At 43.1% G+C, this 16,349-nt stretch overlaps 1 protein-coding gene across 4 annotated transcripts in view; it reads right to left on the bottom strand.

The window, feature by feature from the left end:
• The window catches only part of tacc2 (transforming, acidic coiled-coil containing protein 2), a 47,398-nt gene that overhangs the window by 6,183 nt on the left and 24,866 nt on the right, over positions 1-16,349 (bottom strand). Inside the window, exons 4-14 of one of the 4 annotated variants that reach the window (XM_042501835.1) lie at positions 13,812-13,918; positions 11,936-13,346; positions 9,265-9,322; positions 8,987-9,188; positions 8,511-8,560; positions 7,746-7,855; positions 6,987-7,140; positions 6,456-6,602; positions 6,018-6,110; positions 1,889-2,035; positions 1,714-1,790 (exon numbers count right to left, since the gene is read on the bottom strand). In XM_042501835.1, the coding sequence (XP_042357769.1) occupies positions 1,714-1,790; positions 1,889-2,035; positions 6,018-6,110; positions 6,456-6,602; positions 6,987-7,140; positions 7,746-7,855; positions 8,511-8,560; positions 8,987-9,188; positions 9,265-9,322; positions 11,936-13,346; positions 13,812-13,918 (2,556 nt within the window). Of the gene's footprint in view, positions 1-1,713; positions 1,791-1,888; positions 2,039-6,017; positions 6,111-6,455; positions 6,603-6,986; positions 7,141-7,745; positions 7,856-8,510; positions 8,561-8,986; positions 9,189-9,264; positions 9,323-11,935; positions 13,347-13,811; positions 13,919-16,349 lie in introns of all 4 variants that reach the window. The other 3 variants (XM_042501836.1, XM_042501838.1, XM_042501837.1) reach the window with 3 other exon arrangements.

Genomic DNA, 16,349 nt, shown 5'->3' on the forward strand with positions numbered 1-16,349 from the left:
TTAAAAATTGAGTTTAAGACATTTTAAGGACCTGCAGATACCCTTTTTTATATTTTATTTAGCTGCTGTGTGTCCTGTTTCCATGGTACTTGTTGCTGGGAGTTCCCCCTCACTCCAAACCAAGGAGCAGCGGAGCCCAATAGGAAGCCTCGTTTTGGGAAAAGCAGGTTGCCAGCGGTAAGAGGATTGATTAGCCGTGCCCCCCCCTTAGCCTCTTAGCCCCTCCTTATCCTGAGCCCAATCAGTCAAATGAAGTAAGCTCTGTCTTATCCACACTAACTGACCAGTGGCCAGCTGGACCCACATCCACCACCTGCTGGTAGAGAACAAGGTCTCTGTGCCGCATATCTCTATCTCCTGTAACTCACGTTTGTCAGGGCATAGATAGATCATCTGCAGACGTAAATATGAGTGCAGGCAATCCCTGTTTTGAGCTGTTGTCAGGCAGTTGGCTGTGTATTATCCAAACGATACCTAAAGCTAAAGCACCTCTTTCCACACTGTCTGGTAGCTGGTTGTGCTGTGATGGTTGGAGTCTGAAGAAACTAAAGGGGGGAACTCACAAAGAAAAGATTGTGGCCATTGATGGCATGATGAACTGTGCATGACTTGCAACCGCTATCTGCCTCGTCTCAACGTCAGTTTCACTTAAAATGTTGTGTTAATGATATTACAGCGCAAAAATATCCATAAAGTTTTGCACCGAAGCATAATTTGATCTTTTTTTTATATTTGATTGTAATCATCCATGTGGCAAAGCAGGTCTATGGGTGTTGCCTTTGCACCAAAAATGGCAAAGAGAGAAAGACAACTGGAATTTTCAGGTTGCAAGCTACAAGTCCAGACCGACAAGGTGTACAGGCGTTCCTTAAAATTTAAAGGAGATTTTTTTTTTCTTACATCCAACTATTTCAGGTGCAGGTGCCACGGAGAGCCAATTGTGTCTTGGATCTCATAATCTAAATTATGTTTATATTTATGTTTTATGATGCTGAGCAAGAGCATTGTGCATGATCTTTATTTTTTTCAGGCTCAAGGGCTTTAAATGTGAAATAGAGACCATATTTGGGATATATAACTCATTTATTTGAGGCTCCTTTGCATAAAAACGGGCCAATTTTGCCCCAAATGTGTGCATATTACCTCATTTAAATGCATGCAAATAGCACAGGAGCACTGAGACTCTATTTGCTTGACAGGGAGAATTACACAGTTTCTTTTTGTCCAATTTGTGCAAGTTTAGCACCAGCAAAAAGCAGCGTATTCGTACTGTCCATCAGCACTGTGACACCATGTGTCAGAAATATCAAAAGATATAGATTCTGAATATCTGACACTGTTTCAATAAATCAATATATATTGGCACCAGCTGCTCTTACTCAATCTCTTCTGTTGTATTCTGTTTACCACAGTCATTCTGTTTTCCTCTGCTTCTAAATAGAAAATAATAATAATTGTTGTTGTCACATTGTAGCCTTTTTATGTTTATCTTTAAATCAAAAATTTAAATTGTATACCCTCAATATTAGTTTTTCCATGTGATGGTATCACATATCAGTATTTTTCAAAGTGTTGTATTGAAGTTTGAAATGCCAGTATTGTGACTACATAACCATTTAACAGAAAGACAGGTAGGCGTTAAATCCACGCTGTGGTGTGTGGGCGGACCCCACTGTGATGTCAGTGATGACAACCCAAGGTGTTACTTCTTACCTCATCTCCACCACTTCCTGTCGGCTGTCTTCATACTTCCTCTGCCACTCCAGCACTTCTTTCTCCTTTGTCACAATCTGAGGAGGGCAAGAAAACCATTCAATGTGAGATGTTGAAGTGAAGTAAAGACAGTATTTATGACTTACAGGATAAAAAGAAACATTTTGGGGGGCACCTCCTCTCGTGCAATTCCCAGGGAGTGGTCCAGTTCTCTGGGCAGGTGGGGGCTCTCCCCTTCGATGTAGCTGCTGCTGCTGGTGGTCCTGGCGTACAGTGAATTCTTGGACACTCCACTCTCTACTGGAGATGACACGTCTCTGTGCTGCTTCCAGGAGCCAACGGAGAGGGGGGAGAGGAAAGGAAACATAACCGTTTACAAACCAAATCGAGCTACAGATGGGACGCCCTCACCCTCAGGCCTGCAACCAAACGGCAAGGTAGCATCAAACTACGTCAAAATCTACCACACAGCAAAATCAATGTGTAAATGAGGCAGGCTTATGATGTTCCTGAAGACTTCAGCCGCCGTATGATTGGATGAAACAGTCTTCATTGCCACAGTATTAGCCAAATTTGGCTGATGCTGCCCCTAGCTGAGCGGTCATGATCACCTGCTCATCGCAGTAGCTTGAATGTGATTGGGTCCAAGCAAGGCACATAGGAAGGAGGGCAGCAGCTAATACAGCAGAGGCTGCATCATATACAGGAGAGGGAGGAGAGGGTAGCGGACTGGGCAGCATGGGAAAGAGATGTTAGTCTCATGTTAAAGCTTATTATAACATAGTGGTCTTACCTGTTGTGGCTAGTGTCACCTGTTATAGCGTTTGCCCAATTCTTTCAAAAACTAAGACGTGAGATGAACCGGAAAATTACAAGGATTTCTCGTTCGAAAGAGTTTGACGAGTTAGACACCGCACACCACAGTAAATATGCACGTGCACATCTCACCATTGCAACCTAAGACAATCCCCTACCAGCAACAATTCCTCACACAGACCATCATTACAGAACACAAAAACAATCCTAGTACCATTTTTGGTCCCCTAAAACTCTGCTGTGAAAGGGATTTAGTTATCCTTGGGAGAGCCGGATTACGGTTGGATTTGATGAAATGGTGGGGGCTCAAAGGGGACAAGAAGACTGAGATCCACTAATACGCAGAAAAGAGAGTGAAGTGTTTGGTCTGTCTGGAGCAGTAATTCCATTATTCCGCTGAAGGCAAAGACCGGTCAGGTTTAGGTAACCATGAACTTTTTGCTTTTAGTCAGGTACTGATTGGGCTTACCCTTTCACTTCAGTGAGATTTAAGCAAACACTTAAAACAGCTCAGCCCAAACCTGTCCTGTGGTGGTGTGACTCATTGTAACTTTAACTTAAAGCTCTGTTTTACAGAGGCCAATGAAAATACCCATAAAAAACCAGTACCATAAATGGGATAAAGTGAAGTAAAACAGCATGTGCTCAGAAGAATATGTGTCCTTACTGACTGTACGTTTGCTGCTGCTTTAGGGGGGTTTGTGACAAAAATAATCTAAGAAACCAACCACCATTTCTACATTGCAATATTCTGCCACAGGTTTGCTGTATGTCTCTATGCTATATGTATTAATAACTCAATGAAACAGAATGAGCTCTTTCAAATATTCAGGGCAAACAAATAGTTGCTATGTAAAGATATAGTAGCGTAATGGCGTCCTGAGCAAAGAATGAAGTCACACTCTCTGTGTATTGAAATCTCAGTTTTTCTGTGTGGCCCACTGGTGCTTATATGATGGTGACTGTTGATATCAAGATGTTGCAGAAATATAGTGCCCAGCCTCTGGGTTTTACCCCAGTTAACACCGTTAGCCCTGTCTGTTGCCAGTGTTACCACTGTTTGCACTGTTAGCACCATTAGCTGCTGAATCATACCTCTGAATCATACATATGCCCTAAACATTGTATAGAGCTTGATGAAGGCTTTAAGATTGGATAAAAATGCAGAAGCCTCTTTTGGATACTATTTGTAATTGTGCTTTGGTGTTACTTTTATTTATTATTGTTTAGAATTTGTGATGATAGAAATTAGCACAAAGTAAATGCTATGTAAACAAACCTTTAGTCTTAGTGGCCCCAAAAGTCTTGGGCATTTGCCTGCTTTGCCCTGTTGGTAATTCAGTCATGTACTAATAGCACCTTCAGCAGATCATCCCGGATCAAATGTCAAGAAAACAGCAACATTTTAGCTTCTCTTGCAGGAGTGCTGTATGCAAAAAACCACATACTGTAGAATTTAGGAAGAACTACTAATGTGAACAAAAATCTGGACACACATGTTGAAACTACAAGACAAATACTACTTCAAACACAAAAACCCAGCAGTAGATGTACAAAGACTACAAAAGGAATACTAGATAGAACTGCAGAAAACACATCTCAGACAAATTCGCTCACAGGAACAAAGTACAGCGACAGAAGCTAAAATGTAGAAAGACCTCAAAAAATGTCTCAGACTTCTGGACTTGTGGGGTCTACAGGAGTAAGTGTATACAGTGCAGTCTGTAGGTATGAGGACAACTGTTTTTTATGCTCTGTGCTCCAGCACTAAGAGGGTAAACTGCTGAATTTCAGCTTTAATTAGAGGACATTTACATCCAAATTGGATAAATAACATAGGAATAGTAGTTCTATTGTTTGCTACACTCAACAAAAACTGTGAGCAGTATGTTTTAAAGGACTGTGATTCCTACACTCTTAACCGATTTAGATGTGACCACTTTTATTCATCTTCAGCACTTCAAAGGTACACAACTCAGAAATTGTCAGTTACTGTTTGAACAACCTCAGAGTCACTATTGAAACAAGCTTTGTCTACTTAGTGTTTTGCCTTGCTATATTTGCATATTTTTTTCTGCCCTGTGTCCACAGTTTTAATAGCTTCCCTTTGGATGTGTGCTGCTTACTGTCCACCTGGTTGATACCTTTTTATAAAGTCCCAACCTCACCTGTGCACTGGGCACAGAACACAGCAATTAGAGGAAAATAAACACATACAGGCAGAGTCTCTTCAGATGAACACCCTGGTGGTTCATAAGATTACTGAGAGGGATTACTTTTGTATGAGTCTATACTTTTTTTTTCAAGATTATTTTTTTGTCTTTTGCCTTTATTGGAGATGAGACAGCTTAAGCGTGAATGGGGGAGAGCAACGGGAGATGTGGCCCCCTGTACATGGGGCGCCCACTCTACCAACTGAGCTACTGGGTGCCCCCCAAACATTGTTTTTGCAGAGTGTCCCTTTAACCTCATAGTTACTTCAAATCTAGCGTGCTGGAGCACTGAGCCCAAGACAATGAAAAATGTTTTTAGGACCAAATACTTGGACTGCACTGTCGTTGGATTAAGACGAGGACAGATCACATGGGGATATAATTTTACTCTTACTTTGAGTAAGGGTGAACCGTTGATATTCCATCGCCGTGTGCTGGGTTTCTTGAGTCGAGACTGTGAAATGTGTGGGACAACAGCATGAGATATGGAGGTAGAGACGACTGGGAAGTGTCTGCCAGACTCCGACTCTTGAGAGTTTTTCCACTAACCATAAAATATCACTACTCTTAACTGTAAGCATGTGCTGTTTCAGCTCCAGCCCCCTAACCGGCAAAATTGACACCTTCTACCTGAAATTACTGCCAAACTGAATACTGACACCTACCTGATGTACTGTTTGTTAGTGCTGTTAGTCTGGGAAAAGGACCAAACCACAAAACAAGAATGTGACTGGGATTTGAGGTGATGATGGCAAAGCATCAACAAATACATCTGGGAGAGTTATCTCAATATAACTTCTCCACTGCTCATATTAAGTCTAGCATGAGACATTGCCAGTCACATTCATGCTCATGTAAGCCTCTCATGAACAGGCAACATGCATGTTGCCCAACATGCATAATAAAGGCAAGGGACTAAGAAGGCACGGCACTCTGTCCCTGAGGAGAGGACACGACCTGGAAGAGCTTGCTGCTAGTCAGGGTGGGAGCTGGACGTGTTAAGCCATGTTAGAGATTGAGAAGGGGACTGAAGAGGACTGCGGATGTAGTGGTGCAGCCACCATGTTGATAAGGCCATGAGTTCACAGTCACACTCAGTATGGTGTGTTTAGGGGAGGGAGAGGCAGGGTGAGACACACTCATGCACGCACACTGCAGCCACACACACCTGCTTCTCCATAATCGCTCATTCATGATGCATCTTCTCTCTCTCTCTCACACACACGCGCACACACATACTCTTGCATACAGCAGGTGCAGGACTCAGCGCAGTACCTGGGGGGTTACAGTGGAGAGGGAGGGGCACTGAGAGATGTTTTTGGCTACCTGCAGAGCCTCTATCCTCAGGGCGGCAAGCACCAGCTCCTCCTGGGCCGCACACATGGGGGGTGGGGGGATTTGATGGGTTTCGGGGGTAAAGAAGGGGGGTTGCGGCCCAAGGATGAGAGAGCAAAAGGAAAACATAGAAACTTGAGTAGAGTGCACACACTTGCTGCTGTGTACATTTCACACGCCTTTTTCACATAGTGAGCTAAAAACTGCAACTGAGGTAAGAAGAGATGAAATATGTGAAAATGAAAAGGCAGGATGAAGTAAAGTGGAACAATGAATAATGTGAAAACACACACAATCACATAGAGTCAAAAAAATGGCCACCAGGGGCACTGCCAATAAGGTTCATCAAGAGGGGTCATGTGTGGTCTGTCAACACACCTGTAGTTTTTGGGCGAATGCTGTGGGGTTGGTCTCAGCCAGGTCAGGCTCCAGGTACTGCAGGAGGTCATCACACTCAGACAGCCTGTCTAACAGGGGCATGGCCAGGGCTGGAGCAGGGGCCTCCACGGGGCCCTCACTAGGGGGCTAAAGGGGCACCGGGAGGAGTAGGCAGAGGGCAGGGAGGAGGGCAGGGGTCAGCATGGCAAAGCAAAGCGCTGAGTGTTTGAGTGGCAGCATTGGGAGCTGAGTCACTGAGCACAAGCTGGGAAGCTAGTGTGGCCGACTGGCTATGTGTTATCATCAGTGACAAGGCTTTAATGAGAATCACTATGACTGATGGCGCTCATGTTGGAGGGTAAAGTCACGGCCTATGTAAAAGCATGTGCAGTGTGGCACCCTCCTCCTTGTGACTAAACAATGATGTGTTGTAAATGTTCCAAAATCAAGACAGATTCTCCAAATGTGATGGTGACAAGACACAGAAATGACAGTGAACTTTGAATCTCAACAGAAAGGCATTCTGCTTACCTGCTCATCTCTCTCTGTGCTCTGCGTTCGGCTGAGTGCCTCGCTCTCTCTCTTCCTGCCCTTGTCCCCAACAGAGCCCTCGGGACCAGGCCGGGAGCTCAGCACCGGTGTCTTCATGCCCGCTGTTATCTGGGCTTCCATCTCCTCAAAACTCCTGCACAGAGTGAGAGAAAGAGGGGGGAGAAAGTGACACGGCACATAGTGGCCTGTATATGATGGATGTGAGTAGTAATGAAACACGCTGCTGGAGCTGCTGAACGGCATGCATTATGCAATCCAAATCATTATGATTTACACTGGATACACCAGCAAAGTACTGACAATTACACTGTAAGACTTTCTACAGAAAACAGTGAAATACTGCAAAGTAATTGCACATATATGATGAATACTTTTGATAATCTTCCAGATATGAAATCGAATATGAGCTACCTGTCTAGTTTTTCTTGTGATTTAATCAATACGTTTCTATGTATTTTATTTTCTCAACTACTGAGGAGATGCATCATTATGTAGAGCTACTGTATATATTAGACAGGCTGTGAGTTTGTGTTGATTATTGTGTTTTGTAATGGTGTTGTAATGTGTTTAGTCGAACTGTGAGTATGAATCTTAAAAAATTTAGTCAGTGGAAATAATGGAGACCCCAGGAAGAGTAGCTGCAGTTTAAAACAGAAGCTAATGGGGATATTAACAAACAAACAAACAAACATATTACAGTAAACACATGCAGTAGAGTAGTAGTAGAGTGTGTTGTACCCAGTGCAGGGGGAGCTGGGTTCAGATCCATGCGCACACGTATTCTTGGTCAAGTTGTCAGACACAGAATCCAACTTCAGGTACAAAGATGGCTTCTTCACAGACAGTGGCTACAACATACAAGAAAACGTTTTAAGTCTGAATTCTGATTTTAACGTAGAATTACCACATTACAGTTGTACGCCTCTGCAAACACATCAAGTCGTGGTTACAGTTTACATCCATCGGCAGCACATAAAGTCGATACAATCAGCACAGTTTTGGGCACAAAAGATTTCATCTGTAATCATTTGATCCTATATGATATGACGCTGAGTAATGGTTGGAGAAGTGTTTTTGAAGAACATTATGATGTCACAGTGACATTATAAAATGTCACCACTTCATTATTTTATCTTTTTAGACATTTATGTGAAATTTTGTCATAATTAGTGTATGAATTGTTATACATTGTTATACATGTTTTATGTGGTCACAGTGATCTTGACCTTTGACCACCAAAATCTGATCAGTTCATCCTTGGGTCAAGGTAGAAGTTTGTGACAAATTTGAATAAATTCCCTCAAGGTGTTCTTAAAATACTGCGTTCGCAATAATGAGACAGACGGACACATGAACATACCTCCAACTCAAAAACATAATCCTTCCGGCCACTACTTTCGCCAGCGCGGAGGCATAATAACATGTTACATATAAAACATACCAGTACAAATAAAGAAAGCAGCAAATGTTTGATAATTTCTTTGAATAACATCAGATACTCACGGGTGAAGCGGAGCCAAGCTTCTCCATGTACTCAATTTCATAGTCTTGCGCTGACACAGAAAGACAAAGTTTTAGATGCAGAGGAGGAAATGGAGAGACATTTCTAGTAAATGTTGAGCTCTGGACTGTTGGAATCAGAAGCAGAGGCGGGACTGTCTGTTTGCATCTCTGACCCAGATGAGTTGAGCCACACAGCCTCTGGGAAGAGGCTCCTCTTCTGGAGGTCAGAGTTCATAGAGAACTGGGCCAGCAGGCTTATTTCACCGCCACATCAAAAATCAATAACATTGCTGGATGAATGGAGAGTAAAGTGGATGGTTACTGTACTGTACACGACTGTTTATCCAAACATAAGCTTTGAATTTCCTCTGAGCGCCGCCTGTCTGTGGTATGCTTTGATCTCTCATTTATTTGGACGAAGATGGCTGCTGGAGGTACAAAGACGGAGCCAATAGAGTCAGACAGCTAAGCCTCACCTGGAGTCTGATGAGGAAGACTGTTCTCGTTAACAAAGGATGTAAGGTCGCACGGCTGAGGAAAGTCTTGCTGTTCGGAGTTCAAATCTGCATCGTGCAGGGCTGTCCACTTATGACTGGTGGAGGAGGCCAGCTTCTCCTCGTCTGTGGCGTGGTCATCCTGTTGGTGGATGGAGGGTGTTTCATCTGCCGGCGAAGGATCCTGAAATAGAGGTGGCAGTGTCAGAGTCAGAGGGAAGAGGAAGAGGCATACAGTAGAGATATGGAGAAGTACGCACCTCGGATGGGTCAGACAATGGGGATTTCTTTGGCGACCTCTTCACTCTGAAAGTATTACTGAGAAAAAGAAAAATCAAGATCAAGAGTCTTTCAGCTTCATTGGATCCAACAGTCGCTGTCTGACACCAGATATTACGTATTTGTTACATATCTCATGTGTGTTTGAAGTCACAAATCCTAAAATGTAAAACTGGTTGGGTGCATCTGCTTTTGCATAAACTCACAACATAATTTGCATTGAGAAGCATTACCATACGTGTAGCATTACCACTTACTGTAGTCTATGTGTGGCTGAAATGAACAGAAGAGTGAAATGTTTGTGGAAAGGGTTTGATCCATAGTTAGTAACTGCACAGTGAAGAGCAGAGGTTAATGAATGTTATGAATAGTTTACTTTTCACACAAATCACACAGCTCCTAGTATGTACTTGGTAAAGCAGCATATTAGTTAGGACACTGATGCAGATATAATCTATTACTGCAGATTAACTGTTCGTGGAAGATTTTTATTTTTGTTACTCCAGTTTTAAATTTATAGATTTTGTAAATGGAGCGGATTCTGCAAAGGTTTTATAGGGTCAAAGTCCTTGGAAAGCAACATACAACAACTATCATCCTCTAAATTTAATGTTAATGACATGTCTGATCGATAATAACTGAAAATTTCTGCAAATGGTCTTTAATAAACCTTTTTAGACTCAGTGTTTCCTGGTTGTATTTACTCACCAAAGTCATTATGACTGAATTTAAGTATATAATTAAGACAAATAATAATAAATAACCCCCCAAATATGATACTTCTCTACAATAGCATAATCATTACTGTGTAGTTTAGTTTTTTCGACAATAACCAACAATGAACACAAGAGGGAGCACACGCACCTCCTTTGCTACACAGGCAGTAACCACAAACCTCCAAAGCAGTTATAGCTTCAGAACAAAAAGGTACTATAAAATACTTTTTTCCACTACTGACACTTTTGTTTTGGAAAACATGTGAATAAAACATTTTTAGAAACTGTCTGAAATGTTTTAAAGAGTAACTGCTAAAGGCAGCATAGCACATATAACTAAGCATAATAAGCAAGTTTTCATTCAATAGAACCTCATTGAGCACTGTTGCACTGACCTCTACTGGAAGACGGTTTCAAGCATTTTATGCAACTGTGTTGTACTGTCGCACTTTTTTGCACTGTGGTGTTTTGCACCAAATGGTTGCATAAGTTCAATGTTGTGGCTAGTGTGAGCATATGTAGTAAGTTTTAAAAAATATATATTTGAATGCACATTACACTGATTTAACTGGTTAAATGGTGGAGTCTGGTTATAATAATTCTCCCCCTTCAAGTGCTGACTAAAAATAGCTGAGTTAACACTGAAAAAGAGAAAAATACAAAGTAGTTTGACCATCCAGCCAATTGTGTTATGGCTGTAAAAGTGGTGACACCCTTGTTAAATAAGTATTCACAAAGAAATTTTTATGCCTAAAAGTCAAAAGCAATGATTTGGCCTATGACCCCAAAAATGACCTAAAATTGTAGCTACAGTGTTCAGTGCTCTGCCTTTGTATAACCTTACACAACCAACACAACAAAAGGTAATGAAATGGCAAAATGTTACAATCTTAGTATCTTTTTTTTTAGTGAAACTTTTGTCATTTATTTCTAAATCATTTACTTACTAGAACTTGTATATATTTTTTTGTTTGTTTTGTTCATATTTTAAATGTCCGGTTTAAAAGTAGTAACAGAGAGAATTGAAAGCAACCCCCAAGTATTATTTTGCTGCAATAGTCACATCATCAAGTTTGACCTAAATTAAGATTACCTGACATAATCAACTTCTTCTTCCCTTATCTTTCTATAGTCATCGTCATGTTATCAGTTTTTTGTCATTGGCATCATCCTCATTCTCACATTCTCAACTCACTGTATTACCTTTACTACAGTTTTCTTTAGCCCAATAGAGTCAAAGGCAGAGTGCAGTAACGCAGTACATTTACTCTGCTTTGCCTTGGATTTTATTTACATATTGTGGTTACTGCAAATTTTACACCCTAATTCCTCTTTAAAAGAACTGACTGAACCAGAAAATGTTGTCACAAGATAGAACAAGTATCCAAATGTTCAATTTCAATCCTAACTGAATTTTGACCAAAATTGTAGTTGCTGCATTTAGCCTTTGTGGGGCAGAATTGTACTATGATGTTTTTTACTGGCCACGTTATAGATGGGATTGTACCAGACATAATACAGAATTTAAAGGAAAACTGAGAACAGGTCCTTCCTGTTAAAATGAGCAGGATTAAAAAAAGTTTAAATGGATCTGTTTGATAGCGAGCACAATGGATCGTGATGTTTCTGTTTACAGGAAGAGGGGCAACATGCTGCTTTTAAAGGGGATGGATGGTTGTGTTGTCCCTGTACTTACAACAGACAACATAGAGAGGACACACCCCTGGACTTCCTGTGACATATGAGAATACACAGACACAGGTGACAGAGAGACAGACAGAGGACACTGGCATAATAGACAAGAGACTGTACGAACACAGACCGACCTCACCAACAGAGACGCAGACATGCCTACACATGAATACAATGTTCTTTAAAAAGGAGCGTGGACCATCCCATTAAAGTACAGTCATATGGTAATAATCTATGAACTTACGATTTGATCGGAGTTTTCTTCTTCTTGGCCGGTTTGTTCTGGTTTTGGTCCTCCAGTTCTCCGACATTGTCATTGTCATTTTCATTGTCATAGTCATTGGATGACAGTTCAAAGGAGGCAGAGGCCTTTGGAGGGGAGTTGGCCATCTTATTGGAAGATTTGAAAGGGTCTACGGAGTCATCAAAGTTATTGGGGTCAAAGGAATAAGACGGCCGGGACAGTTTGGGGGAGTTGGCGATGCCTCTCTTTGTAGTAAATGGATTGAAGTTCGGATCATCCCATTTGTCAGGTTGAATGTTGTAAGAGGCAGCAGGAACAGAGATTTCATTCTCATTGCCATTGTGAGATTCTGGCGGATTGTTGTCCAGGTGCTCTGTCTGCATTGGGGGGGCCTTCTTCAGCCCGAGCTTTGGTTTCCTCAGAGGCATCTTGGCACCGGGCTTCTTGCCCAATTTCTTGGGTGGGGGAGAGGCCTGGTGTGGTGCCTCGCTGCCCTCCTCAGAGTAGTCAAACTCCAGCCTTACGGACTGACGCTTTGGGAGGATGGGTTGCTCTTCGGGGTTGTTGATCGGCGTTTCAAGAGGAGCTGGGGGACACGGCTCCACAGCCAGGACAGGGGGACTCTTTGGAGGTGTTGTAATGGGGGCAGACACAGGATCTTTACGACCAAGGACAGGGGAATTGGCAATTTTACTACCTCCAGTCTTGAAAGGGTCGATGTTCTCAAAATTATCTGGATCCCATTTGTAAGAGGTACTAGGAGGGATGGGGGATTCGTCTCTGACCGGTGGACTACCAGGGAGTGGGGTCTCCTCGTGGCACAGGGGTAAGGTAGGGATAACAAGGCTCTCCTCTTGGCTGGTATGATTGGTCTCCTCCGGCAGAGGAGGAGGAGTCACCACACGGCTCTTCCTGGTCCTGCGAAGAGTTCCTCCAGGACTCGGAGTTGCAGATCCTCCCTCTGCTTCCTCCTGAGCCTGGAGAGGGCTGGCAGTTCGAGGCTTCGCCCGCTTCTTGACCTCTGGGGTGCTGCTGGATGACGCTGGCCTTGGACTCTCTGGGTTAGAGTTCTGTCTGAGGAGAGGCTTCTTCTTCAAAGACCCAGGACGGACTTTCTTGGGTCTGTGGAGCGTCCCTGGGGCGCTGTCGGTGCCTACGCTGAAGGATTCAGAATGTGGACGGAAGCCTCCCGCTGTTGATCCGTCCAACAGACCACCACTGTCTAGTTCTCCTCCCTGGAAGCTAAGTGAACGGGTAAGAGTGTGACTTGAATCTCCAGCCAATAACTCTATGTTGTATTGGCCACTGGCTGCAATGGGCCTGTTCTCATCAAAAACAATGGATGGGGAACGGCATGGTCGATCAGCTGAAGGCAATTCAGAGGCAGGATCATTGACGGAGGTGTCTTCTACTGCAAAAGAAGGAGAGACAGAACAGAAAAGGGTTTTAGCTACGAAAGGAGCTTAACATCAAAATGAAATAAAATTGGGACCATCATGTTTTTTAACTGGTTTAAGGAGGAGATGCAAATGTGATCGAGGAAGCCCGCATGGAGATGAAAACTGCAGTTGGCTTCTGACACATCCAATTATAAGGATGAATGTGCTATAAATAATTCAATAAGAGTCTCACAGTTGGACAGAAAGTCGTAATAAAATTACCACATGAGAGAGAACTGACTGCTCAGCCTCAAACAGCTCCAGGTTTGTGCAGTGGAGATGCTTGTCTCAGCAAACAAAGCCAGATGAGAAGTGCTGCTTTATTCCACTAGATGGTGCACAACACTTTTCTGCACTTCCTTTTTTACAAATGTGTTATAGAGCATCACACCATATTAGAGCTAAGCACATATGGTGGCATAATTTACTCACTGTACCTTTGTTTTCAGATGTTAGTTGCTGTGCTGGGGGATCTACAGGAGAAACAGCCTTCACTGGAGTTGTGGATTCAGGGGTCTCAAATGCTCCATCAGAGTCTGAGCTCCTATAACAAAAGATGAGAACACGTCAGACTGATATCACTTGAACTGTAATGACTCGAGTGACTGTAGCACCATCTTTGACGTCAAGTGAGGATGAGCTTAACTTCTCTCCTCAAGACACAAGACTTCATTAAGAATACATATACTTCCCAAGAAAATGGTTTCAATAGTGTTTAATGCAATATATAGTGTAAATGTGTTAACAAACCAAATAAATGTGTATCAGGTTGTCGGGGCAGCAAGTGCTATTTTTTTTAAAAGCCCCCCCAGGCTAGTATGTGTTTCTGTTTTTATTCCTTGTAGTCTTTTATGGCTGCTAATGAAAACGCTGAATCTGCAGTGAGCTGACAGATAATGACACATCTGAGACACAGGATTACCCCCAACTCAACACACACATGCAACACCCATACACACACAAGACCCCCTCGAGAGATCTTTAGATATCACCTCTATGAAAAAGATAGGGAGGGACTGAGCCGAAAACAGAGACCAATTTCTGCACAGCAATAGGCTAGAAATAAAATTCACAGTGTTATCATCCAAAGCAAAAGCAGTATTGATTGGTTTTTCATAACACCAGACACACACACGAAGCGAAGCTCATCAGACAACCTGAATACAAATGTCCATGCTCCGTTGATCATAGTATTATAACCTGACGGAGTGGCAGCAGCCTCCTGTCCTGTCTCACCTCTGTCTGACTGGCTCCCCAGCAGCACTGATCATGCTGTCATGACGTGAGCCCCAGGAGAGACTGCGAAGGAGCCCCAGAGCCGGATCCGAGCCCGGGCTGTCCCCGTCGCCTGCCCCTCCCAGCAGTGTGTCCCAGCCCCAGCGAGCCCACTGCAGTGGAGACAGAGCCTGCCACGTACTCACAGCCATGGCTGCCGGCGGGTTATACCTCTTCGCACCGCGATGCTACTGCCTGACACACAGGTGGACGCTCACCGTCTCCTCCTCAGATGATGACCACCAGATCCAGCCTTTCCACCACTTTTTTATTTTTATCTGTAGTTTGATATCTCTTTGTTTCCAGTCTACAATCTGAGTCCTTTCACGTTGCTCCTCTTTATCATCTGTAGCCACATCAGTCTGTCTCCTCTCCTCCCCAGTAGGAGATGATGCCTCCCAATCTGAACGAGACTGGCTGCAGAAGCCCACTGCCTGCATACTGTATATTCTGGTACTCTCTCCCTCCCTCTCTGCTAGCCCTACTCTCTCTACCTTCCTCCCTCCCTCTACCCCCCTCTCTCTCTCTCTCTAGTGCTCCTGAACCATGTTGCTGTATCCACACAGAAGAAAAAGCTCATTGCCTACCAGTGTAACCTGCTCTGATGAAGCTGAGGATCTGATATATATTTCCTGAACCTTTAGCTGAACTGTAGTGTCATCTCTGCCTAGATCAGTTAGAAAATTCACACATCTTTTGGTCAGTGCATAGACACAGCCAGATTTTGCTGTACAAATCCAGCAGGTCATTTTCACAAATATAGTGAAACTAAAGAAACACCATCTAATAACTAATGATACCTTAAAAGATATTATTGTGTGCATGTGCAGGAGATAGCTTCTCCATAATCCTTGCATCTTCTTTTGCAGTGCAAAGTATACAACAGTAATGAAAAATGCAACGCCTAGAGGAAATGGTGCCATTATTGTGGACCCCTGTATGCCTCCTTAACACACAAATACAAGACGGTAGAAGAGACAAGAACCCCCGCCATATAACGACACCTCCAAGTCCATGCACTATATTGATCTAGCAAATCTATAAGGATTCACCTCGAGGCATTTCTGAAGCCATTCAGCGTCCTGTGGGAGTCTTTTGTCACAGATGCTCACAAACATGGTTCAAATAGAGTAGCATGAAAGACAACATCGAGCCATCAATGTGGTCAATATGGCCAGCACATCAAAAATTCAGAGCTGAGTTAGCTAGTGATATGGAGAAGGCCTTTTCTGTCATGGTCAATATGTCCACTACCCCCCGGGGTCACATTACAGCACAGATTCTTCTCTGCCATCAATGTGATGGGAGTTACATGTTGTACATGCACTACAATGTGCTCCACTGAACAATTCATCCGGCTACACAAAAGCATTACACTGCATGTTAAAGCTCCAGTGGGGTATAAAATGGTAAGTGGTGCCTGTTTATAACATTTTTACATTATTGAAATTCTCTAATCAAAAGCCTTAAAAAGGCTAATCAAAAGCCTTAAAAACACCTCAGACACATTGGAGGTAGGTAGGATGCAAAAATGAGACAACACATGGCAAAGACAGGAGCCAGAGCTGTAATCTCTGTGAGGGGCCCCGTGTGTCCCAGCAGGATAAGACTGGTCTGCCTGGAGATCCATCTGGATCAGTCACTGGGAACCGGGATCATAGTGTCAGATGGTCTGACAGGCATTGACACAGACAAGACCC

The sequence above is a fragment of the Plectropomus leopardus genome, chromosome 15 (genome assembly GCF_008729295.1).
Source record: "Plectropomus leopardus isolate mb chromosome 15, YSFRI_Pleo_2.0, whole genome shotgun sequence".
Taxonomy (NCBI): Eukaryota; Metazoa; Chordata; class Actinopteri; order Perciformes; family Serranidae; genus Plectropomus; species Plectropomus leopardus.